At 37.4% G+C, this 27921-nt stretch overlaps 1 protein-coding gene across 13 annotated transcripts in view; it reads left to right on the forward strand.

Annotated features, from left to right (window-relative positions):
- RBFOX1 (RNA binding fox-1 homolog 1) overlaps positions 1 to 27921 on the forward strand; it is a 1108850-nt gene that overhangs the window by 1034661 nt on the left and 46268 nt on the right. For 12 of the 13 annotated variants that reach the window (XM_033517815.1, XM_033517813.1, XM_033517814.1 and 9 more), the window contains 2 exons: positions 10978 to 11058; positions 26264 to 26396. In XM_033517815.1, coding sequence (XP_033373706.1) covers positions 10978 to 11058; positions 26264 to 26396 — 214 coding nt within the window. The remainder of the gene's footprint in view (positions 1 to 10977; positions 11059 to 26263; positions 26397 to 27921) is intronic. The other variant, XM_015642730.2, reaches the window with a different exon arrangement.

Consider the following 27921-nt stretch of genomic DNA (forward strand, 5'->3'; position numbering starts at 1 on the left):
CAGTTCATGCCCTTCCCATCCTTCTGCTGGGAAGTCCTAAAATGATATTTTAGAGAAAACTGAGGGAATTTTTTTCATGTATCTTTCCAGCTTTTCCCAGAATTGCACTTTTCTGTATATGATCGTGGACAGGAAATTTTTTAAAAGATTACTTTTGTCCACACAGTCTCCCTCTAGTAAATAAAAGCATAATATTTAAGGGTGTTTTCATCTTATGAGAAAGGAATCCTTAATGAAGTTGTATTATCCATTTCTTATCATTTCCAGTAAATTACTTATTAAATTCTTAGGCAGGTCCTAATAAGGAAATTTGTAAGAAGAACTCTGTGATTTGTCTCACAAGGCCTTCATGGAAACTGGGATACTTTTTTCATCTATTTTTATTTCCATCCAGTTTTAAATGCATCCCATAGTTTTCCTTTATTTAAGCTAGAGTCTGTTCTGCTCCCCATGCACTCATTTATTGCTGGGAAAACACAGATTTGCAGCTGGGTTTCTTTACTAGGTATGCTCTGGTACCTTTTTTTCTGTGGTTTGTTATAATGTCATTTTCACCTGTTTATTTTTATATAGTGTATATTTTATCTGTAATACCAAGCCTTTCTTTCTGCCTCAGGCAGTCTGACAGCCAGCTTCCATGTTGTTCCTTTCAGTTATTGCAGATCCTTTTGTTTTTCTCTTTTGGGTTTTGGAACAATGAATTTTTGAGCAATCTCTTGCACTCTCTGCATTGAAATATGAGATGTTGTTGCACCTGTGTTACTACAACAGATCAGTCCTGTACAGCAGGTGGCTTGAGACACAGTAAGGCCATTTTAAGACTTTTTTTGTTCCTTCCAGAAACAGTTTTGTTATTCCTGTTGGAGAGGCTCATTTTTAGCAGTTCCCAGATGCAAGGTGGGGGAAAAGATATTACAGAAATCACCTGGAAATCGAGGGAATACTCCTTCAGAGAACAGTGGAATTCACAGTAACTGACATGAGAAAATATTCTTGTCTGGTCATCAGCAACAACTGATATTTCAGAAATTTCAAAATTTGACAGTGGAGAAAGAAAGGACTGAAGATTAGAGGTGAAGAACCATTAGAGCAAGTCACTGAGCACAGCTCAGTGGAAAGCAGAAGGTCCAATCCTCCCTTTACTGAAGGCACTGTTATTTTTCTTGAGTTTTATTAAGTTCTAGGAGTTTCAGGAGATACTTTGAAGTCTTTCTCATAGCTGAGTAGTTGTATTCACTTCATCCATAGCCTTAACCCAGTGAAGACCATTGTAAGCACCCAGTTTCTTGGGCAGTTATTCCACAATCACTGGTAAAATTTTCCCCATCACCCAAAATGCAAGAGAGGGGAGGAGTCTGTGCATTTTTAACTATTTTATAAGCCCTCAGAAGACAGAGAAGCTTTAGATGCTCCAGGCTTTTTGGCATTTGTCAGCAGTATCCACCAATGCTCAGATTTTGTAACAAACTTGTTTTTAAAACTTTGTTCAGGAGTTTGGAATAGAATGTTATATATAATTAGAAGTAAAGAACTGCCATAGCAATATATATAAAACCATGCCCTTAAGTAAGAGGAATCCAGGGGAAGAGAGGATTCCTGTACACTTGCTAATACTAATTCTCTGTCTTAAAGCATCTATTTCTGGAGTGTAAGAGCACCTGGGATTCATTTCATCTTTCTAGTGTTTCTCTTTGAATTTAAATGAGTCTTGCATAAGCTCAGCAAATACCCTAGAAACACTTCTCAATGTTTGGAGTTTGGGAAGCTGAATTATATGCTTGCACAGCATTCTAATCCTGGGGTAAAAGTTCACTCTGTTGTATCTCTGAAGCAGTGTTTTTCTAAAATCTCTTTGTCACTCCATAGATTAACTCATTTTACCATTTGATTACATACACTTGGATTCCAACTTTGCTATTGACTAATCAGATTTCCCTAAATAAATATATTTGCATTAGTGTTAGATAAGCAGTTTAAAGAGTTTTCTAACTACAGTCAAATAATTATTGTTTAATATTCCACCTGTGCTGTATAGATGCCACTTTTTAAAGTATAACACACAGCTGTAAGAGTTGTTTCAAAAATAATAATGTTAAAAATACCATCATACAAATGAGTTCCTAGGTAGATTAACACCACTGATGACAGCTAATGCATTTCTAAAACTCTGTGGAGCTTTTAAAAGTCATTATAGAGGAAATCTTGGTTTATGAAAGATGACTAAAGCCAGTAGAAAAATGGAATTCAGCATCTGCACTAGCTATTTACTAAAAAAATAAATAAATACTAATAATAATCCAGAATTAATTATGCCTTATGCTACATTAGAATGTGTTCTTCATTAAAATGTATATCCTCATGGAAACTAAACAAGGCTTATTCAGAGCTAATGCCAATGACTTATTTTTTAAAACATCAATTTAGTCAATTGGTTATATATTTAAATCTGGAGCAGGATTAATTTACCTATATTCACCACTGTTTTGCAGTCTGCACATTTTAAAGAGATGCCCCCAGATAGTGTCAGTGTTGCCCTTTTGAAGGCATCACTCTTGGATTTATATAACACAGGATATACTTGGGATTTGATATCCTGTGATCTCCAGAAGAAATTTCATAGATTTGATTATTTAATTGTAAATTTTCAACAGCAGATGCAGCTTTATGCCAGAAGGTAGGAAACTGTTAAGAAGGCAGTTTTTGCTTCTTCAGTGTAAAAGTTTGTGAATTTTGACCCCAGTCTAGTATGGGGAGCCATTTGATACTGGATTAGGATGGATTTCTTCACAAACAGCATCGGTAAAAGCAGATAATCTGCATTTGCTGAGAGGTGGAGTTCTTTCAGAATAGGGGAGAGGATGTGTTTGGGGTTGGATCTCTTTGCTTGATGGTAAAATCTTGTTGAGATGTAGGTCTTGATCTGATAACCATGTTTCCATGTTTCTCCTGAGTTCACATAGCAGGTTTCCTTGGGGTTTTTTTTGTATATTGTTTAAATAACCCAAAAGAAAGCCTTCTGAGGGGTCAGAAGCTCTACTGTCCTTTCTTTGTCATTGCATTTTTTCTAAGTTCTTGTGTTCAGATGTTTTTATTGTGGATGTAATTGACCAAATTTTAAAGGGCTAAGAAAAGTTAAATGCCGTTCCTTCCTCTCAAAGAAAATCGTTAAAGAAAAATTATCCTTGGACTTCTCTTGCATCATTCTAGTGCTTAGTTGAAAATGTGTTCTATGGCTTCCTGGTTAGTGAGAGACCTAAAATTAGTCAAATAAGTGAGGTGACAGCCTCTCCAGACTGGGTGTGGTGCAGGTTTTGGGGCTGGATTTAAATCCAGCTGTTTTAGGGCTTCTGCTCCTGTCTCACCAACTGCTTGGGCTGAGCCTGGGTGGGCACTGCCTGGGCCTGAGCTAAGGCTGCAAGATTCATTTTTAGAATCAAACTGGGGCTGTAATCCAAGCACCAGCCATGGGTAGATGTAAAAAGCACTGGCTTGAGGATCTCTCAGAGGAAAATTGAAGACCAGCTACAAGGTCATCACTAAAACGTTTGTTTGTTCAGAACTGGGTGGGATATTTGCAATGCCAGATAAGTTAGTAGCAGTTATGTGGAGGAATAAATTCCTCTGATTACAACAATAACCAAGTTAGGAAGATCCATGTGTTAGGATGGACAGTCAGGCAGACAAACTATTCTGAAATGTAAAGTAATAAACTAATGTATGAAATGTAAAGTTAATACACTTAAGTAGAATGGAAAACAACTCTGCTCTGTGTTAAACCTTGATTACATCTGTAAATTAATGCTAAAGCAGTTTAAGATTATGGTTAATTGTATTCCAAACATATTGCTAATGTTTTCTCTTCCTTCTTATGCATTTTTTTCCCATTTTGGGCATTGGATGAAAGGATCCCCAATATGTAATTGCATTTCATAATACTTATTGAGAGTAACTTTCAAAATACAGTTTTCATTCATTTATTCTTTATGAAGGTAGCTGAGAGGGGGCTGTGCAGGCTTTACAGGCTCTATTGGTTTGGTGCTCTCAGATTTTCTTTGGAAATCTCCAAGCATAGAATTGCTTCTAGTAAAAGTGAGTGCTTTGGAAACTTTGGAAACATTGAATTACCATTTTTGTAATGGTTTTTCATGCTCCTGAAATTCTGGAGCCTGTCTGGGCTAGGAAAGAAATAGACTAGCTAAAGCCAGGATTATGCATGATGATTCAATTTTTGGTCTTTTATATTCTCAGCTTGTCATTCAGAATAGAATTTTATTTATAAGTCAGAACCAGCATTCACTGGTGTAAGCAAAGAGAACTGAGGGATTAGTAATTTGCATCTCTGCATCTAATTGCATTAGATTTGCATCTCTGTCTTACAGATTTACTGAAATAGGTAATTTACACAGAAAATAGTGTCTTGACACAATATGAGAGGATAAAGCATAAACACATCCACTTGTAATCCCTGCAGGCCCATGTTGAAACTGGAGTGTTTGTGTTTGGGCAGAAAGGCTCCAGTTTCATTTATTCTGTGATTCTTTTCCTATTGCAATCTTTATTCAACAGGCAGATGTTTGAATGCAACCCATTTTAGTTATCAGCAGAACATGAGTGCATTTTGTATATTTTCAAGTATCTTCTTTGAAGAAGAGTATAATTCCAGCTCAGAGTTTACTTCAGAACTTTATACTTTAGAATTTCTCTCGTGTTTTTTCTCAAAGTTACAAGTGAACCAAGAACAGCCATCATTTACCTGCTTGGCTGCTATGTCTGCTAGGGGACCTAGAAAGATTAGGAATAAAGACTTGATTTGTGAAAGACCCTGAACAACTTCAGTGCAAGCATGTCCCAGTATAAAATAATGGCACTGAATGTCACAGAGTTTATGTGAGGTTGTGGAGAGACATCTTACAGTAAACATATTTTACAGGAAATCCTGATGGTACCACTCCTTTTTTTGTCCTGTTTTTAGACTTCTCTGATGACAAGTGTGGGGATAAGGATTTACACATGGGAGCCAGTGATAAAGCTCACTAAAGAGCACAGACAAACTCTCTAAACATGGTGCAGATTTTGGTACAAACACCAGCTGAGTTGGTGAAATTTCAGTTTAGTTACCAGACAAGGAATGCCTGTGGCTGATAAATAATTTTTAAATTATTTTAGAAAGGGCATTTTGCTGGAATTGCTTTACTTGTGAATGGAAACATTGCATTAACTGTTCCTGCAGTGCAGCCAGTCTATGGGAAGGCTGGCTTGTAAATTAAATTAGAAGCAAGTCAGTCACACAGTGGGTTTTTAAGCAGGCAGGAGAAGGAGGAGAGATCCCTGTTATTATGGGATGAATTCTGTGTCCTGCAGAGAGGGAACAGGTAGGGAGAAGGGGAATTAGGGGGGGATTATCTCATACCAGAGCTGCAAACTTTGTTGCTTCTCTGATTTTTACTTGCATGATATTGACCCCTTCCAATCCCGATTTTGACAGCATCCTGGATACTGCACAGGAATAACTGGGGAGAGAGGTCTGTTTCCCAAAAGCTGGGAAATGGATGATATGGTCTGCAAAGAATAATTGGAAGAGTGGCTTAGCAGTGATGTTTGCTGTAACATTCATTGCTGTTCCCTGAATCAATGCCACAGTTCTTTGGGTGCCTGGGGGACACTCTAAGAAGGGAACAAAGAAACGTCCACTATTCTTAGAAAAGTGTAAAAAAGGAAAATTAACATCTTAAATAGAAGTTTTGGATGGACAGGTCCCAAGAAATTTCTTAGAGACACAAACCTTCACTGCCTGGTTTTTTGGTGTGTTTTTTTTCCCTCCCTCTATTTTAACCAATGCATTCCAGGTTATATGTGAGTCATGGACTTACTGCATAAATGTATGTATAGAGCACAGACTCTCATTACCAGCAGCAAGCACACCCAGGCTGTTCAATAATTGAATGTATTTCAGGTTTGCTGTCAGAAGGCAATATAGGAATGGGTTTGGGCTAAGGAAAATCACCTTTAGACATCAACTGCTTTAGATTCTCCTCCCTAGCCTCTTATTTAAGTGAAACTATATATAAGCCTTGGTGGGATTAAACATAGGTTTTGTTTGTATTTTTAAGATATTGGAAGAAAGGAGTCTGGGGTTATGCTACATTATTCCTTGTTAATAATGGATGAAACAATCCAGTGTATCAAGACAACCATCCATGAGTGGTTGTGTTAAATTCTGAAGGCTATTATTCAATTTACAGAGATCCCAGATAACTGAAGGCCCTCACAGAGCACTTCTTTTTAAATTAACAGCATATTTTAAAGCATGCTAAGTCTATGTACTTTGACTATTGATACTGAAGGGCTAAGAGAGCACTTAACTACTATTATGTATTCAAGAGAGAGGCTGTAGAGGCTCTCTTTAAATTCCCTAGTCAGAAGGGACAATAGAAGCCACCATACACTATTACTGCACAACAGGAGCCTTTTATTACGTGTTTCTGATCCATTTCTGCAAGACATCTTAAAATAATCCACCACAGAACAATATTTCATACCAGAACAAAAATAGTGCTATTTCTGTCTGAAAATGCCAATCTTAAATGACACTTTTAGAACAGCAAACCATGAGTGGACATGGATCTTTCATACACTTGCAAATCTCCTGATTTGTTCATGAGAGATGCAGCTTTATGGTTTTCTTCATGCATTGAACACCAGAGCATTCAGGAATAATAGCTGCTGTAAAAGGCACAAAGGAAAAGAGTGATCAGAATGATCAGAATGAACTCAGGGAGAATTAGCTGTCACCCAGCTGGACTGGGAGAAAAAGAAAATGAAAAAACAATCACTGAATTCAATAAAGAATGGGGGTTTTTTAGATTTAGATTACACTTCTAAAATAACAGTTTATAATAATGTAGGCAAAGTGGGACTCAAATAGCTCTGTTTTTTAATCACTTTTTTCTGTGGCTTTGTTTGGATTTCTTTGTTTGTAAATAGTATTAAAGAATGGATGAACTGGTACTTAGTTGTGAGAGGCAGTAAGAAGCTCCTTTTGATAACACAATAGAAAAAATATGTGTAAAGAGGTTTACCTGGAAAGTTGAGAGTACAAGGGATTAGAGTAATGGAATCATCACTAAATCTCCCTGTGTGTAGGAAGTTTCTCAGTTCCTGTGTTCCAAACACTCACTTTAGGCACCTGTGCACTAAAACCCGGTGCAGCCCATATTGAGTGGGTTAATTCCTGTCTCTGGAAGCGTTCTGTGCTTGCCCTGGTGAGAGCCCAGCACCCCTGCCACCCCCAGTTCTGAGCTTTCCTTGGAGCTCTGCACATTTAGGGTTCCTGGAGAGACAAGAACAACTTTTTTCCCCATGTCTCACTTTGTTGTGTCCCAGGGCAAACCCCCAATAGGCAATTTCTGTACTCTTCTTTTTTGTAATGAATGTAACAGAGAATAAATACCGGCACTGTAAATTGGAAACTTTGGGTTCATGAGCCGAGGGACTCGTGCTGTGTGCAGGGTGAGGGGATGCATTGTGGGCTCAGTTCTCTGTCATGTTTATAAACTTTAAACCATTGCCAGGAGAGCTTTCTAGAACTTTCATCTGCTTCCTGTGACAGGAGAGCTTTCTAGAACTTTCATCTGCTTCCTTTGACAGGAGAGCTTTCTAGAACTTTCATCTGCTTCCTGTGACAGGAGAGCTTTCTAGAACTTTCATCTGCTTCCTGTGACAGGAGAGAGCCGGGCCTGTAATCGAGGCCTTGCACCATTGTTAATTTTACACCAACAACATCACTTGAGCTAATGGTGTATGTTTTTATCTACAGAAAATGTCATTTCAATTTATGCTTCCTCACACAATTCCATGAGACATTCCAGCTAATTGTGTAAGTTCTTTTCAACTAATTGCAGGTCTTTACTCCCAAAGCTGCCCCTAGTGCTGGCTACACAGTGGTTCCAGTTAAAAGCGGTTTTTAACAGAAAGGGTTTAAAAATCCTTTATAATTTAGTGGGTGAGGTCACATGTTGATACTTGATGTTACTTCTTGGCTCTTGGAGAAATACAGTGATATTTTTTAGCTGTGTTTTACACAGTGTGGCAGTGGGTACTCTCTGCAGCACCACGAGTACGTTCATATTTCTGTAGATTTGTTTATCTGCATCATGTAAATAACTGTACACAAAAAACTTATTTTGGAAATATGAAAAAATGAGGGGAAATGCATTTAGTCAGAGATCTTGAAACCACTGGGAACTGAATTTTAAATATTCTAAAAATATTAATGACTGCACATCACTTTTTTTTGCAGTCCTGAATATTTTTAGAGTAATTATTTCTCAAAATAACTGTGGTGCTTCAGCAAAGGACCTCATCAAACAGTACATTCTTAATCATGGGCCGGAGGAGAAAACAGTGGAGGAAGAGAAGGATGAGTGGGAATAGTCTTTGATCTTGGGAAGTCTGGTTTTGTCCATGCTGCCAGGCAACATTCCAGGCATAAGGCTGGGTCTCTACAATCCCCCCAGGCTGGTCCCCTCTCTGTCCCCTCTGCCTCCTCCAAACTTCATATTAAAATCCTCTTCATTAAAAAAAACCCAAACAAATTCTTTGTTCCACCACACCAGAATTTAGTGTTCTGGAAGAAAAATAATACTTTATTTTTTTTTTCCCCACTAGGGAATTTATAAATTGTTTCTGTGTTCTGAGCTTTATCCAAAATCTTACTGTAAATAATTCAGTCTTCCCTCCGTTGTATGAATTGCAATTTAAATATTTTTAATACAAAAATCAGATGCAGAAGAAAGAATCTTTTCTTACTAAAATAAATTTAAATTGTTCCATATTTTTTCCTAACAAAATCTAATAATAATGTTTTAGTTATCAGTATTAATATTATGTACAAATTTAAAGGCAGATTGTCAAAATATAATTAGAAGGCTCTGTTCAAGAAATTAAATACACTCTAGTAGCAGAGATGAAAAAAGCATCTGTTTTGAAGTACTTTAATTAGAAATTAGACGAGTAGGGAAAATTAGATTTGTATGAGATGAAATCAGAAAAGATATAAAAATCTTAGCTACAAAAAGTAGGAAAATACCTATGGCGCATGGAGGAAGCCAAATGTTACCTAAGATTTGTGGTGAATAATATAAATAAACTGTAACCTTTGACTTCTAAAAATCTGTTTCTCTGTTTTCTACGCTTACTTGAAGTCATTATAGTTATATTATTCTTAAGACCTAATGAAGATGACTGATTTTCCTAATGTGTTTCTCTCAGCTGGATGAATGCCTCTGGGTCTTCAGCTCACTTTCATTTGCAGGCTTCTGCAGTAGCTCAGCTTTTGAAGCATCTGTGGCGTTAAATTCATCCATATTCCAGCGTACACATTCCTGGGGTCAAATGACTGTGTGGATAGGGCTTATTTATTTATTTTTTTTATATTTAAGCTGAAAATCCTGCTTGTAATTAGGCTCTCAGTAGCTGCATGTTTATTTGCCAGCTTCCACACAAGGGCTGAAGGCTGAGATATCAATACAGTCAATGATGTGTTGTCTTAAAGTAAGGGGGAGAATGAGCTTGTTTTATGCTTTGTCTTTTATATTAGTTGTGGATGGCTGGAAAAAAGCAAGCATCTCTAAATCCTGCTAGTTAAGGGTGTGCTATTGTCTGGGAAGGTTAGGAATGTGGTAATTAATGAGATTTCCAGTAGTCACAGTCTTAAATTGCATAGATTACAAGAATTAGTTTATTATTCTTCAGTATTTACAATATTTCTCCTTCAAGTGACAGCTGCAAGCAACAAAGAAAGAACTGGTTAATGACAGAAATTTTTTTAAAATATATTTTGAGAGAGCTCTGGCCCAGTGAATGGAAGTTGATAATTGCTTCTGTAATACTGTGCAAATTGTGCCCACCATTTGTACTTAATCCTGTCCTCCCAAACACATTGGACTCAGCTCAGTGCAGTTCCATTGCATGCCAATGCACAATGTCTAAAGTTTCACAGATTCCATAAAGATTTGATGGGTTTGAATTGTGTGATTCACAAATCCTGACAGCTTGAGGCATGTCAGTGTATGTGTGTACAAAATCCTGTGTGTGTATATACAGATATATGCACATATATCTGCAAAACCAGATGTCTCATGTCCCACTTTTCCTGGTGGACTGCATTCCAGAAGTGAAGAAGTTTCTTTCCTAGTTTGAAAGTTCAGTTATTTCAACCTCTGATCAATGTTCAATGTGTATTGAGCTAAGACTGCTAAAGTACAATTTTAAAAAAACCTGTCAAGTTTTATTTAAGTTAAAAGAAAACAAGAAAATAACCTCAAACTAGTGTAATTTGTTCAAAATGGCATTGCAAAAGTGTTGGTTTAAATGGTTTTAGTTATTGCTTTTACCTTTATTCATTTGGGGAAAAAAAAAATAGTTTTATCTGGTTTTGTTCTTAATCCTGAACCCAGCTTATTTACTGTAAAGTAATATATTTGCACAAATATATTTGTGCATTGCTGAGCTCAGATGTGTCAGTGCTCACTCAGCGGGAGCGATGTCCCCCAGCTCGGTGGGGCCTGATGTCAGCGCTGGGGATGCTGCACATGATTTTGCTGCTGTGTTGTCTCCAGGAGCTGATTCCAGGCAGGGCTGGGGGCTGAGGAGGCAGCAGCAGGGTGGGGAGGGTGGCTGGGTGCTCCCATGGGCAGCACTTTTGGGAGAAGCAGGGTGAGAGGGAGAGAGAGCGCCAGGCCGGCGGTGCCGCGGGGTGATGGCAGCGCTGGTGGTTTTGGGGGCATGTCTGTGTTCTGCTTTTGCCAATGTCAATGTGTTCATTTGGGCTCTTTCTGCTTTGAAGTCAAAGGACAAAAAGCGCCCCCGGTTCAGCGCACCGCGCCGGTTGTGACTTGATTTCTGTTTTGAGATGAAAACTGAGGTTTAGTTGAAGTGTTCCAAAACCAGATACCACTCTCTCTCTCTTTCTTGTAGGCAGGGTGCTGCTGTGCCAGGCAAACCAGGAGGGATCTCCCGTGTACAGTGCCCCCAGTTCACTAGTATACACATCCACAAGTAAGCTAGTGTTATGGCTCGTTTCTTGTTCTGTTTTTGTGACAAAAGCACATTAATGTGAATTAAGCCCCCTAAAAATGTCAACTTTCCCAACAGCTCTTGTTAAGGTAAATGTGGTGTTTATAAACATATGTAAGTAATGTCAACAGATAATTCAGTGTTTTCATTTGCATCTTTGTTCTCAAAGTATATTTTGTTAAAAAAAAAAAGAAAAGAAAAAAGAATTCTATGTTGCAATGTTGTACAGAAATGGTCAAAAGCTCTACAGTAACAGTGACAGCTTTTAGAATCCAGTACTGTTGTGTGCTCTGCATTTCGTGTAGAAGATGCTGTGTTTCTTCTTCTGTCCTGCTCACAACTGTGATTTAATACACAAAATATCTGTTACCATGCCACCATTTGATTGGGTCAGGAAGCAACTAGATATGAAATATTTTTTTACAAAAGGGACAGCCTGTATGAAAGGGGGGTATTTTTAGCCATAAAAACTGCCCTAATAAAAGGAGCAGAGAGACGAGCTGACATGATGGATGCTGCCATCAGCCATCTTTCTGTACAATACTTTGGAGTGGAGATGTGTCCTCTGAAATTCTGAGCATAAACCTCTTCTGAGAGTGTTTTACATTGGATTGGTTTTACCACTGGTGCTCATTCTGGCATCTAGTGATGAGAAACCTGGAGCTGAATGCAGGAGCAGGAACTGCTGCTCACAGCAGCCCTGGCTCTGTGTTCATTGTAGTCCTCTAAGAAAATACATGGTCTGATTTAACAGCATTATCAGATATGCTCTTTATGAAGATTTCATTCAATCCAGCTCTTGGAGCTTATCTAAACTACTAAAATAATTATTTTTTAAATTAAAACCAGGAATTAGGACAAAAAAAGTTCCATAGTGATCATCCCTACAGTCATGTAATTCTCTTCTGTCAAACAATATCAATGGCATCGCTAGAGCTGCTGCTTTTCTGGGATTCATATGGGATCCCCTTTAAATGAGGAGTCTGGAGTCTACAAATGCATAGTGAACTAACCAAATGCATCAAGTGTTTTAAATTGCAAATTAAATTGTCACTTAAGTCTGTGTTTGCTTCCAGGTGCTCCAAGAATATTTTCTAATATGTCACCTTTCCCTAGCAGTGGGTTTTTTTACTCCTTGTAGTAACAAAGAGATATGAAGTACTTACAGTTTAAATTAATGCTCCCTTTGGATGTTTTTAGTGCACTCCTCCTTTTTGACTGACAATTGTTTTCCTAGAAAATGATCCAAACATTTCACTTATCTCACTATTAGGGAGCTTCTTTTAAAGAAGAGGGGACAGTGTTTGTTATAATTTTCTGATAATTGTTCTTCTTTGAAAGCTTTTAATAAGTTTACCCTGTTGCTTCCATTGTCTCACTGAGTTGTACCCCAGGAATTTTATTGCTGGGATTGCTGTTTCCATCAGATGATATTTCCACTAATATTGATTCCCTGAAGAGACACTGTGAGCAAGCTGAGCTCTGGGGTTCACTGTTTCTATTTTGTCTCCTGAGCCAGTCCTGTTGAAAAACCTTATTTTGCAGTGGTGCTCCTTGAATAATGATATCCTAACAAACACCTGTTTGTTTTCAATTATGCCAAATACATAAATAAACAAGCTTTGCCTATCTGCCTCCCACTGGGCAATGTGTAATACACAGTTTCATAACAGGCATTGCTGGTAGCCCTTGCAGCAGAAATTATTACACGTTTTTTTGAATCTGTGTGTTGGCAAGTCATGATTTTTCCTCTATTATGTATAGAATTTCCTTGCCAAAATGCAGTTTCCCCTACAGGGTCACAACTCCTAATAGCACAAAATTACTACAATTACTAAATATTGTAATTAGGTTTTTTATTTCTCTTTATTACAAAACTTTCAATAAAGATGTAAAATAGCTTCATTTCTGTAGGAAATTCCACTAGAAGTGAATAGAAATGAAGGTTGACTTTCGTCTCATTTCTTTTATTAGTTTAAAGATCTTCTATATTCCATTTTTGTGCACATTTGTAATATTGAAATTATAACTGATAAGTCAACATTAGTGTCTAGGAGATGAATACTTGTACTATTATCATTCCATGTAGACAACAATATTGCAGCCTTCCTTTTTGAATAATTTGTTAATCGTTTATTCTGTTACTGCTGATATTGTAACTGTGATATTTTACAACTGCTTACAATGTAAGAATTAAAAGGTTCTCAATTTGTAATGATTTTATAACAGAAGGGAAAGAGTCTGCTGAGATTTTTCTAAAGCCGTCTGAGATACTTGAAGTTCACGGTGTGCTAATGGCATTTAGGAGTTTACAGGTATTTGGAAGAGGATAGTCCCCATTTTTCAAAATGTTGTCTAACTTGACTGTTCATCTTTTGCTCCTGGGTTATAAGGCATGAAGGACTGGAACATGCTTTTAAGATGTATTTTTCTTAATTTGGCTGTCTTGGTTTCTCACTGAACTTGCTGGTTTGTAATTGTACTGGCCAATGGTAGCCTCTGATGACACTGAGCACTTTTACCCACTGGCTCTGCAGAAAGCAGACTGCAGTTCTTGGAGCTACTCTTTCTCTTCTGATATTTCATTTCTCCAGGATATATTTTATGTATCACACTATACATTTCCCAGCACAATGATTAGTTACACCTCTGAATACGTCAAGAGATGGAAACATGGCTCTGCTTCCTTCCATCACTTCTGGCCCTTCGCATAATACAGAAAGAAATGAGCTGTTTCTTCTGCAAGCAGTGGAACAAATCAGCAGCAATAGTCTCTCATGCCTCATCTGTTGTCTCATGCTGAAGGAGAAGATGGGACCTGGATCAGTTTTTCATTTGCACATCTATTGTTGGAATAGATATTTTTTTTTTCTGTAGAAAGCAGAGTTTCAGCATGTCGTTGTGTTCCCATCCCTGGGTGGACAGGTCCTGTGACAACCATGGCCATGAAATCCAGGCAGGAAACCTTGGCTGCTGCAGATTCCCACTGGATTGGCATCTCCAGGGCAGAACTGATGCAACAGATTTCATTAAATCCTTCATCATTGCCATAATGCAGACAAGTATTGAAAGGAGTTCTATCCAGCCAGGAATGATTGGAGTTCACCAAATCCCAGTGAGTCAGCACTCACTGGAATCTTCCTAGAGCCCAGGATATCTCACTGAAAGTAAATGAAACAGCTTGGCTGCACATAACTGATGGCCTCTTTTTACCCTCACTTCCTTAGAATAGTTGCTTCCACAGAGAATTTTAAAGTCCTGAAGAAATTTGTATCTACTGGTAAATAAGAAATGTGTCAAGAGTAGTTCTGGAACTTTTCCAAACTGATGCCACATATGAGTAGGATCCATGAGAATATGAAGACACTGATGGACAAAAGGAAGATTCAAAAGAAGAAAATAATTTCCATGCCTGAACATGTGTATCAGTTTTCTGCCAAGGACAGTAACACAGCTGGGTATGTATGGTTCAAAAAGGCAAAAGTACAAGTCTGAATTTATGCAAGAACTTTTAAAAACTGTGTTGTGCCTATTTCCCCCCATTTTTCTATAATAGAAGTGTCTGAAAATGCGAATGAAGTAGAAGCTTATCAGAGCCAAAGCATGGGGAAGAAGGAAGATAAGAAGTTACAGAATTGTAAAATAATTCAGGTTGGAAGGACCAGGTTGCAGCAGAGCACCTCTAAGGATGGAGATTGCACGATTTTATGGGGTCATCCATTCCAATGTCCTGGCAGTGGAAACCTCTCTTGTTGTTGTCGTGTTTGTTGTTCCTTGTCTTCCCAGCACATGTCTGGCTCTGTCCCCCTGATAACATCCCTGTCCCTTGGCAGGGTGTGGAAGAGGAGATGTGTTTCCAGGGGAAATCCTTGTGCTCTGGATGGCTCCCAGCAGCCCTGGGCTCAGCCAGCCCTCGCTGGGGTGGTGGGGCAGCAGCCTCAAGCTGTGCATCCCATCCCTCAGCCATGTCCAGCTGTGCCAGACAGGCCCCGTGGAGGGCAACAGGAGAGAGATGGAATTTAAAATTAACAGGGAAGTTCAAAGGCAGCTAAATGTTTTTACTCTCTAAATCAGCGCTTTGATCTCTGAAACTTCTAGGTTTTATTTTAGCTCCAAGTAAGCATTAAGATATTCAAGTTATTGTGTACACACACTACTAGTGGATTTTTCTGAGCACAATGGGATAGCTCACTGTTAACTACATGGGTAGCTCACATATATGGTAAAATATCTGAAGTTTCTCCAGGCCTTTGTTCAGAATGATGTGCAGATGAATACTTCTATTTCCCAAATGTTTAGCATGCCCATAAAAGAGAATTTTGCCTTGACTTCAGTGAGTACATTTTAAACTGAAGTCAATTTTGGCTTAGATTTCCTAAATGTTAGAGTTGTTTCATCTTCAGTGAGCCTGCTTATCAGCTACTAAATAAATCTTTCATACTGCAATCAAGTGATAGAATTAAAAGAAGAAAAATATGAAAATGCAAAATCCGATATTAATTCGTTTTTTTTATCATACTCAAGGGCAAATGAAGTTGATGGCCCATTTTTTAATTGATATATTGATTACAGTTTTGGAAGCAGCGGTGGTGGAATTCAGCAAAAATGATTGAGGTAGTACAAATGCTTATAAATCTGTCCCACATTGTTCGTGTTCTTTAATTGTAATTGTCTGATAAAACTTCCATCGGTTTCTGTAATTAACCTAATGGTCTAAATGAATTTCCAGATCACTGGTTATTCATTTCAATATAGAAAATGCCATTACATTGAGTTTAATTAATACTAAGTAAGTTCACAGTCCATTGTACCATTAGAATAGAATTTTATTGTTTTAACTGTTTAAATTATGAACATTATTTCCTCTCATCTTGTTTGTCCCATTTATAGACTTGAGTGTTCATTTTCTACTCATACTAAAATAGCATAAACCCTTTATAATTAAAATATTTAAAACCCAATGCTCTTCAAGCTCAAAATATCCTCAAAATATCTGTGCGGATTTTTTTTTCTTTTATTTTTTATTTATTGTTTCAACTATTTTTAAACAGAATTCAGTCAGTGCCAAGCTCATAATCCCATGATATGGCCTAGAACATCTTATTTATCTTGATATTCCTTTCACAGAAGTACATATGACAGATAAGCACTCACCAGAGGATACTTTTGCTTTGCGTCAGACAGATATTAAAACAATAAACTATGTTGCCCTGGGATTTTGGCTTATGAGCGACCAGGCAACAACAAGGCAAAGATGAGATGTTTTTGAAAGGTGGGAAGGCAGCTCTTTTGGAAAATTCCCTGGAAACCTTTGGTCCTGTAATATTTTTGACAAGAAGTATTTCTAATGCTAAAGTTTGTGTTGTTTTTTTTTTTTTTAAACAAATCAGGAAAACACTTCAGCTTCATTCCTTCAGAGCAGACATTAGAAGTGTCCCAAAATTATCCCAATATTCTTCTTATTCCATGCATGATGTGCAAGGAGAGAAGGAGAATCTGTGGCATAAGGATAAAGTATTAATTACATGATTGGAATTTTGTTCTCTGTTGAAAATATTAGCACTTACATATAGCAGACATATGTCCTAGTTTTAAAAAGTGTTTTTTTTCCTGTGGGTGTTTTGTTTTAATTTATAGATGGAGGATGGTTCAGAATCTTACTTATAGAATAAATGGGGAAAATCATAAATATACATTTTTTATTTATAAAAAGCACATCCAGTAGTAGGATTGAGTGTGTTTGAGGACTCATGGTGCTACAGAAATGAAAATTAAGTCAAGCCTGTCTATGCTGTATGTCCTTGCTTTAGAGATAGGTTACCTGGCTTATGAATTTTAGTAAACCACCTAAAAAATGCTGTATGAAACTCTTTTCATGTTGCTTGTTTCAGTGAAGACATTCCAGGTTTTATTTTCCTGTGGCGTTACTAATGGATTGAAGGAAGACCTTTGGCATTTCTATTATGTTCTGGGATATTTTCAATAGCAACAAAATTACACAGGGAAAATAGAAATTTTCAAAAGGTGATTCAAAGTGCGCTTCTGAGCCAAATCATTAGGTGAGGCATTTGGTTTGGAAATCTTGATTCTGTTGATTTTGTCAGGTTTAATCTGTTGCACATGTGCAATTACCTGAAAATTATATTGTAATGATGGCAGCTTGTGCCACTCCAGGCAGCTGAAGGGTAGATACTCCTGGCACTTGGTGAATCCTTCTCTGGGTTTTGTGTCAGTCATCACTGACCTCATTCAATCCAAACTGACATATATTGCAATGATATCAATGAATAATTTGTTCTGATTTTATTGTTGTAGTTTTTCTTCATTTAACTGTTTGGTAGGCTTCCCATTTGGAATTAGAATATGGGTCAGGAGCAGTTTAAAAATGAGTATTCATGTGGTAAAAATAATTTGCCAGAGCTTTAGTATTTCTGAATTGAATGTAGAAAGGTTCTGCAAATTAAATTTTCAATAGGTCTGTTTTCTCTTGAGCTAAATTGGAATGGGATGTCACTTCATCCCTTATCAGTGCATTGTATTTACACCTGGCTACTTATTGCTTTGGAGGAAACAGGTAGAGCACCCCTGCAAAGGATTCTGTGATTGGGCCATTAATTAACCAAATTAACTATTGTAGGGCTGCAGTTCCTGACTAAGGGTGCAAAAATCCTGCCAAAGAGAAATGTCTGTACATCTGAGAAGAGCAATCCCATACATGATTTCAGGCTACAAAAACCTTATTACTGAACATTTAGGGGTCAAACTATCTTTTGATGTACTTCCTGAATTAATTCCCTTTATTTATGAAGAGAATCTCCCCATAGTAATCAGGAAAAAATGTGCTAATTGCCCTTCCCTTTTGGATGTTAAATACAGTGGCTTTAAGTGAAAGCTTAAATAAAGAAGATAGCAATACTAAGTAGGAAGGGAATGGCTTTCCATAATTCCCTCCCCAAGGTATGGAAGTGTAGAGAAATGTTGATATCATCTCATGTTGAAATGTCTTCAGAAGGTTTTTTTAGCTCTGTTCTTTTTTCAGAGCTTTTTTAGCTCTGTTCTGTCCCATTGTGTTGGGCCTTGCTGCGATGCAGGATAACACCACTGATTTTCCAGTAAGATAAATATAATACAAAATTTAAAAGATTAAGTAAAACTGTATTCATACACATTGCATTATAGTTTTGAATTAAGTATCAACCTGTTTTTAAATGTAAAGTCAACCTCTTTGGAGTTTTTTTTGGCTTTTTTTGGCTTTTTTTTTTGGTGTTGCCTGAAATTTCTCCTACAGCATTTTTGATGTTCTGTATCAGTATACATTGTCTTTCTGCAACTATTTTCAGGATAGTATCACATGATACATCATGACTTCTTTGTGCACAATCCTGGCTGCCACCTTCCCTGGCTCTGCATCCTGTAACCTCTCTGCTGTGTCACTCTTTTTTAGTGCCAGACCCACAGTGTTGGCTGTACATCTCAAATCACCCTGTCTGTCAGATAGCAAACTCCTTATTTTGTGCTTTTCAGCTTAGTCTTCTCGATTTGGTTTCAAATAAAGGCACACCTTAGTGTCACTCTGTTTTGTGATGGTTGTTATTGAATCGTGGCTCTTTGAACAGTTCTGTGTACAACAAAATTCAACCTAAATTTAACAGATAGTAAGTGCTTTTTAAGAATTAACATTTTTATTATCAGTATGTCTTTGCAGGTGCAATTCTTTGTTTTGACAATTTTTCCTTTATGGTTTGGATTAGGTTAACAGCTGGGTTTTTCCTCTATTACTTCCTGCCTAAATTGTACCCAGTGCATTCTGACAGTGCTCTTTTTACAGTTTAATAATTCTGTTGAGCTTTAGGAATCCTTGTGTCATCTAAACAGTATTTTTTGTCACTATATAATTGACTTTCATAAGCATTCAAATTACTAAATTTTGTCATCTCTTTATAGCAGTGCTGCTCTTCTTCCAGCTTTTCCCAACCATGGTCTTTTTCCTTTGTCTTGGAAATGGTGCTTTGTTAGACATGGGGGATTTCTTCCATTTGCTTGAAACTTGTATCTGTCCAATAACTGGGAACACCAGACAAGATATTGATCACTTTGATCATCTATATTTGAAGATTGTTCTTTAATTTAAGATCAAATGTGTCTTCTCTGATCTCTGCTATTTCTTTTCCTTTATGGCCTGGGTGCTTTTTCACCTCCTGAGCTTTTCCTTCTTTTTTAGTTGTCTCCTTTGTTAAAAGCCAACTGTTCTTTGTACCTCAACTATTTGCAATTTCAGCTATGCAGTACTCACATTTTGATTTTAAGTATATCCTAAGTAATTTCACTACCAATTATAGTTGTTTTTTTTTAATTCAAAGGTGTAGGTTGGTGTCATTACATAGCTTTACAAAAAGAGTTCTCAGTCATCTTACCCATTCCTTTGTATCCCTTCATGTCCTCCATTTCCTTTTGCTTGTTCTTGGGAACCCCTTGATGTCCTAGGGTGATGTCAGGTGGCTGCATATGCAATCCAGGTAAAGAAGGGTGAGGTATAAGGGAATTTCTGATAACCACAGAATCACAAAATGGCCAAATTTGAGTGGCTGAGGTTGGAAGGAACTCTGGAGAACATCCTGTCCACCCCTGCTCCAGCAGCAAAGCCTGGAGCAGACTCTCCAGGACCACAAACAGCTTGTGAACATCTCCAAGGATGGATGGAGAACCTACAGCCCCTCTGGGCAGCTGTGCCAGTGACCAGGCACCCTCACGTGGAAAAGGCTCAGGCAGGAAGGTGAGACAGTTTCCAGGCTTGGGCATCAAGGATTTGCTCAGGTGGTTATAAATTAATGGCATAGCATGGTAGCAATATACAGGGAAAAGGAATGTTTATTGGTACATGAGAAGAGATGGAACTAAAAGAATAATTCCATCTGGACTTAAAATAATTACAAAGTCAGTATATGGAAGTCATTGAAATAATAGATCAATTAGATATGAAAGCAGCTTTAAGATAACCAAATGAAAAGCTTTGTTTGAACAGTTAAGTGTCTTCCTATAATTTAACATAGGAATAAATAGTAGGTTGCTTTTACTGAAATATTTAGTTTATGTGGTTTTTTGTGTTCATTTGATTATAGTTTGGTATGGAATAATCTCAAAATCTGATTTTTTCCCATGTCTGAGGATAAAATATTTGAAAACAGTGTTTTAAAGTAGTTGCCTATCCCCTTTCCAGAAATATTTACATGTACATCAGTATAAAAAGTTTCACCACATTTATGTGAAATTTGGTGCTAATTTGGATTTGACAGGAAACTTAATGCACTAGTGTTGTGTAAAGGGATTCAATTACAGTGTGCAGTGTTTTGTAAGTAACTGTCTTGCATAAAAAAGTTAATTAATCAGAGCTGTGTCAATTTCCTTGTGCCATGTCAATTTACAGCAAGGTAATTAATCACTAATCGCCCAGCGTGCAGCAAACTAAGGGACAATCCATGAGTCATTTGTTGTTATTTTTTTCCAAATAAATGGCACACAGAGCCATGAAGAAACACATCTTGCCTTTCATAATATTTTTATCGACAGTTTTGCATGTTGTAATAGACTGCAGCAACAAGCAGCTGTAGTTCAATGGAATATGAATATTAAAGAAACAAATGAGAGCAGATTTATAGGCCATTGCTTTTCTGTTATGTCAGTTTTGAGATTACACTGAGCAAATGAACAGTGAAAAATTACTCTTCCATGTGGAGAATGGTGATTAGACTTGTACATTAATTAGAGATTTTTGTTTTCCTTTTTAATGCATTTCAAATGAGAATGCCCTATAAGTAGGGGTTTCTCCTAAATACAGATTTATTCATTCCTAAACAACAGTGTGTAATACTGGCATGTATATTTTTACAATAGTGAGGAAATAATTGGTCTATAATTTTTAGAATGGTTCAAAAAATAAATAGCTTGTGAAAGAAAGAAATAGAAATGACCAGTTGTGACTGTGTCTGATGTATATGGGAAATTTCCTTTGAATGCAGCTAATTCACAGCTAGATCCCAGGGAAAATCATCTCACAACAGTGGCAGGTGAAGAAATGTATTTTCAGCCTGTAATTTTAAACACTGTGAACTTTCTAAAGATTTTTTTTTTTTTACCCTGAATTTGAAGTGTGTGTATGTGTGTGTATATATATATATATATATATATATAAATGCCTTTTCATGTTAAATTCTGTATTAACAGAGTTTACATTTTGCTTGCAGTGTGCTTTGGCCTGTGTATTTAAATGCACAAATCCCCTTTAGCACAGTGTTTATAATTCTTTCAAAGAATGACACTTAATAGTACTTATTACTATTCCAGTGAAGGGAAAACACAGCACACATTGGGATAAGCTGCTGATTCTGTTCCTGAAATCTCAGATAATATCATATAGATTATTCTGCTTAGCCTTTCTCAGCATGCTACCCATTATATCTCTTTGTTTTTAATTTATTGTGTTTCCTCAACGGGGATCCTCCTGAACTATGGGAATAATGTAGATGTGTCTCCCTGTCTTTCCAGCAGTTGAACTGTGCCGCAGTAAATTAGCCATAAACCGATGCAAACACGACGTAACATTAAAATTCTTCACCATAAAACATTTGCAAACTCTTGGTGGCAGATGACCTGCTACTCTGTGTGGAGGAGGAGAGATTAGGAGTGATGAGAGGTAGATCTGCTCATCCATTTTGATGGCACACCTTTCTTGGGGCATATGGCACCCTCATACAAATTCAAACCGCAGCACAAATGTGAAGAATAATTGCCCATTAAAGTGGCTGTATATTTTTATGGCTTTGATACAAAATCTGCCCCCTGTTGTCTTTTGCATCTGCTGCTCTTTCATCTATCCCAAAGCTTTAAAACTTTAATACACAGTCTATAACCCTTAAGTATTTTTTTGCCAGGTTATATTCCGCATTTTGGGAACTCAAGCTTTTCATTCTTCCTTCACTCTTTGTTTTCCCAGGCCTCTGTTGAGATTTGGTGCCTACAAAGTGCACCTCCCTGTCATGTTCTTTTAATAAAAAATAGTAAAACAAATGCTTATATTGTGTCTTCTGGGAAAAATTAATATTTAATTAAATTTCATCTGTGAACTCTAAGATTAAGTTTTTCTTCCTTATGCTCATATTTGCTTTTTCTATAAAATCATTAGTTATTTAAATTTTGCTGATATAATACCATGAATCCTGTTAATTCCAAAGACCTTTTTATTTGCTTAAATGTGTCAATTTGCTGGCCATATTTCATGTTTGAGATCTAAACTGAAGTTCACTGAAGTAACAGTGATTCCACATTTACAAAGTGTAAGAAGAGAAAACTTTGTAGACAATCCTCATTGTAATAATAACTTTTTAAAATTGTATCTCCCTAAGTATAAAAATAGAACAAACAAGTTTAAAGGAGGAATCTAACCAGTGTATTCTTAAAACAATTTCATTTAGGCTGCAGTAGATGTTTTTTATGTTTTTGGGTAATTATATTAAGAAAAGCCAAGGATTTCTACAGCATATTATTTCTACTCTAATTTTTTTAACTTGAAAAATTAAAATTGCTGAATGACTTAGGAGCTGAGTTTTGTGGTTGTAATCTCATTCATATTTGAATAGCAAACTGAATATCTATGGAATGGATGGGGCCAGTAGATGAAAATGTAAATTATTTTCTATGGCTTGATGTTTGGTTATATATTGTCCTTAGAAAAGTGTTTCTTGTTATAACCTCGTGTTACCACTTCCTATCATCAATGTGCCTTTGGAGAAATCTGCCTTTTCTCAGTCACAGATCAGAAGAATTCCAGTCATCAAATTACTTTGATGAATTTAAGCTACTTTTGCTTAGAAGAGGCCTCAGATGCTTCCCTGCTGAGAGTCAAACACATTTTCAGCCCCATTATAATAGAATTTTCACTGACAAGTTTCAGCAGCTGGGCACTGAGGCACTGAGGAAGGTTGACCTACAAACTGTAAGTCATTAAAACCTCTACCCCTCCTGGCTACTCTCTTCATTACTTTTGGGACTGCCTAATAGCATTTAATACTTCCTGATGGGACAGCCCTTTTCATAAAATTCTTTTTATGAAGTCCATTCTTCAGTTGTGTTCTAATGCTGCCACTTCTGCTGGTTATTTTGGGGTGAGGATATTAAAACGTTGGTAGCAAAATAAGTTCTGTGGTTATTACATATTCCTACCCATCTGATTTCTCAGCTGGGCTGAAGGAGCATGATATGTTTTTTTTCTGAACTCAAATCCAGGGCTACAAAACCTGTTGATTATTTTACCTCTAAGCTCAATCTCTAATATTAATACCTGACAATAGAAAGTGTGTTTTCAGATACTCTGATTTTCACATGGACCCAAATCAATTTTTGGGATGGCTATTATTCTGCTATGAATAAACTCAGCTGTTAGACCTCACTCGATTGTAAGGCCTAGCAATGCCACTCTTGGCCCCAAGTTTATTTTCCATCATGACTGATCCTCTTCATGACAGAACTACCCCTCACTTCTCTGCCTTCCACTAATTGCATCTTGAGTATTTTAGTGCTTTGCTTTAGACATTTTATACTCCATGACTTTATTAAGAGAGCAATGCGAGGCAAGCATAGCAAAACATTTATATTACTTCAGGCTTCTCATTCAAACTCATCATTTGTGTTGCAGATCCTTTGAAAATAATAAAAAAATCATTATCAGACTTGTCTTAGCATTTCCCATGACTGCTGAGCTTCCCTTACAGGTTTTGGATTTGGTAAACGTTTATGGGCTAAGTGACTCTCCCTGCTATCTCTGGCTTCTTCCTTTTTCTCCTCTTTCATTAAAAGGAAGCCTTCTTTCCCATAAAATGTAAATCTTTCACAGAGCCATTTCCTCAGTGTCTCCCAATAATTCCAGTTAGTTTAAATTTATTGCTTAGGACTCTAAAGGAAAAAGTGCTGTAAATATTGCCAAACGTAGATGTTCATTACAAAGAATTAATTACTGGAACAGATCTCTGGGCAGGACTTTCCAGACCATGTCTTGCATGCCCACAATGGTGTTGCATATCTTACATTGCTGGAGCTTAGGATGTCCTTGAGTTAGCTGGATTTTCTCTATCACTTCTGTTGTTCTTGTGAAATTGTGTTTTCTATCAATATTTAGAAAACAACAGATGAAAGTGAAGAATAATTGCTATGTAGGCCAGTGAAATTTCTCTTAATTTTGGCAGTTTAAGAGTGTCCCTAAAGGCTACATGTTATAATTTAACATGTCCACCATTTCAGATGTCAGTTTTTCCTGGCCATTTTGTCAAATCCATTTCTATCCATTTGCTTAAGCAAACTCTTCTGAGCACTGGTTTGGTTTGGTTTTTTATTTAGTTAGTTGCTTTTTTTTGTTTTTAAATTAAAATTAACAAATTTAAGAAATTAACAAATTAACAATCAGTTTAGTAGAGAAACTTACTTCTAGAAATGCCTATTAGTTGGGAAGAGGTGATTTTTCTGAGGCAGACTGAACATCACTCTTGTCACTACTCTATTTACACTACTCAGTACTCAATCTTGTTGAATATGCAAAAGTACTTACAGAATCCATATTTCACATATAAGATGTGTATGTTGTTTTTCCTTTAAAAGAAATTACCTTAAGACTTCTTAAATGCAGTTGCTTGCAAAGTTATCAAGAGAATATCGAGTTCTGCATGTTCTTCTTTCTGATTCTGACACATTCCTTTTATAGTCCTTATAAAATATGGTATTTTCACTTTCTAAGACAGTTCTAATTTATTTACATTGCCATAAGGTTGGTTTGTGTTGTATCACAGGCATGTAAACCTTTGCAGAATTACTGTGTAACCTTTCTGTCAGAGAGAAGGACCTAGAAAATCCCCTAAGCCACAGCAGTAAAGCAGTAATAGAGAAATCACCATAATTACAGTATTTGCCTTCATATGTTCAGATAGCAAGGCCTAAAGTTGTGAATTTTTTCTTTTTCTCAAATTCAAGGCTTCTTTTAAAATTTGATGCTAATTGAGGATTGAAATTCCTATTTCAGATTTGAAATTTTTTATACATCAGTATTTCCATTTGCTTGCTTTTTATTACGGTTTTGTTAAGCAATATTTGTTTTATTTCTTTATTTACATATGAAAAAGAAAAAAATTCAACACAGTGAAGCACATCTGATGTAACCTGACTGCCGACAGAGCTGGGTTTGATTTCATCTTTCTCACTGATTAATTCATTCATGAAATACATGTTCTAACATTGACACTCAATATATGTACAAAGGAGAAATGAAGTAATGAAACACTGCTTAAAAAACTGGCAGAGAAAGCAAAGTGGGAAATTTTGTGAGTTGTTCTGGGGGTTTATTATTATTTTTTCAATTAAAAAGTTATCAAGAGAAGTTTTACAGAAGGAAAGCCTCTAATATTGTATTACTGTTCAATTTCTGATTAAAATATTTTAAGTCTCAAATGGAATGGTAATTAATTTTCACAATTCCAATAACAATATAGAAATGTCTGAGTTGTTTGGTTTTTTTTTTGTTATATGATTAAGTTATTTCTGTTTGGTCTGTATATTGTGTGGATTCAGATGTAATCCTGAGGTATATAACTCTTGCCTTTGAGGGACTCAAAAGTACAGTTCTATACATGGTGCAACCCCCAAAAAAATGAGAAAAGAGGAAAATCTCTTTCATTATTACACAGTTAAGAGCTGGTCAATACTCAGCTCTGGAAGAAAAGCAAAGCTCTGTTCAATTGGCAAAGTCACTGGGTAATTTAGATGACTTGAGGTCACCTGAGTCTCTAATGTCTCACCCCCACTCAAAACAGGGCTGACTTTAGAAGACAGATCCAATAATGTGATGTAAATATCTCTGACATTATAAATTTGAGGCTGAACTCGGAGCTGGGGAGTGTCCCGGTAGCAGTGTTGTCTGCAGCGGGCAGCGCTCTCCTCAGCAGTGTGCTGGGGAGCTCACAGCCGCCCGTGCCGCTCCCATCCAAATTCCCTCTTTGTGCACAGAGATTGCCGTGAAAACATCACTTAAAAAACCCTCTGGCGACTCCCTGGTCCAGCTACAGGCCAGCTTTTCCACCATCACAACCTCACTGTTTACTCCAGAGCGTGGACATTACACACTAATCGCTGTTTTTCCTCCCCTCCGCAGTGCCAGGATTTCCCTACCCTGCCGCCACCGCAGCTGCCGCGTACCGGGGTGCGCACCTACGAGGCCGAGGTCGCACGGTGTACAACACGTTCCGAGCAGCGGCTCCCCCTCCTCCCATCCCAGCCTACGGCGGGTAAGGAGCTCTGCTTCCCTCTCCTCTGGCTCCGCATGGATCCATCCCGGGAGCCTGGGCTCCGTTCCCAGCCCTGCCGCATGCGGGTCGTGCCTGCCCGGCACCCGCGCCTCGCACAGCGCCTTGAAAAATGACTGTGATTTGTACTGCCATGCTTGGTGGCCTTAAGCATTTCAGATGTCACATATTGTTATGTAAATGCTCCCGCAAACGGAAGGCTCCGGAACAGGGAGATTGTTTCGGCTAAAGGTATATTTTTGATGATTGCAAACATCTGGTTATTAAGGAGGTTGGATCGAGTTAACTTCTTTTTCTTCAAATCGCCTGCTGAAAGTTGTCTCTGCATCTGAAGGCTTAGTGCAGTATTTTTTTTTAATGCATATATATATATGTTGTTTTTTTTTTATTGCAGCTTGCTTAGTTTTTCTAGTTGCCATCTTTGCTATGGTCGAAATTTGGGGTGCTCCTCTCAGAACTGTGGGTTTTGTGTAATAATGCCTCAAGATTATGCTGTCAGTATTTACTAAAACTAAATAGTAAACTAACGAACAAAGTAGAGGGATTTATAGTATTAATTTATAGAAACCCTATAATCTTCTTTATTTCAGAAGATTGTTTGGGGTTTATCTATATTTTTGGGGGAATGAAAGAATAAACAATTTCTCCTGTAGATCTGCAAAGCCTGACACAGAAAGGCTTTGTGTGTGACAGGTAATATTAAAAACCCTTAACAACATTAGCAAAAGATTTTCAGCTGTTAAAAATCTGGGAAATCTGGAAAATTAGGAAACTTGGGAGATCCTAGGCCAGAGTGTTATTTTGTCATAAAAAACTTGATTTGCCACTGCCTCTCTGTAGAGCTGCTGGAGCTTTCTGGGAAGGGGTCAGGAAGGGTTGGCATGGGCAGTGAGAGAAGGTGATCTCTCTTTTTCTCTCTCTTTCTCCCTGCCCTCACTGAAATCCTGTTCAGCAGCTCCTTGGCTCCCACTGGGGATGTCCCCCCATGCAGGAGCTGCCAGCACAACCCCTGTCCCCTGCTCCATTCCAGGAGGTGGTGGGTGCCCTGCGCTGCTTCCCACAGTTTCTCAGTAAACCTTGCTTCCATAAAGCCAAAAGGAGCATCATTTTTCAGACAAATTTGCTAATCTCCTTGGTCAGCCTTTGGGCTGACTTTTCAGGGATATATTTATTTTGGCAGTTTGACCATTCCATCCCATTGGGCAGTTTTTATCTCAAAGAAGATATTCTAAAAACTAATGTAAAATTGATGCCACAGAATCAGGGTTATTTTGTAAAAGTGTATTCCATTGATTTATTTGAGTGTTTTCTGTAGTTTATTAAGCAAAACAGTATTACCAGTACTGGAGGAAGACACTTTTTTGATGGTGTTCTACCAAATTTATCCCTCTGTTGTCATACTCCCAGTTAGAGTGAGTCCAGGCATTCGTACATGGCAAAGATGGAAACAAATTCAGAATGCCCTGCATTCAGGTTTCAATCAGAATTCCTCAGCTACCAAATAGAT

Source organism: Parus major, chromosome 14 (assembly GCF_001522545.3).
Source record: "Parus major isolate Abel chromosome 14, Parus_major1.1, whole genome shotgun sequence".
Lineage (NCBI taxonomy): Eukaryota > Metazoa > Chordata > Aves > Passeriformes > Paridae > Parus > Parus major.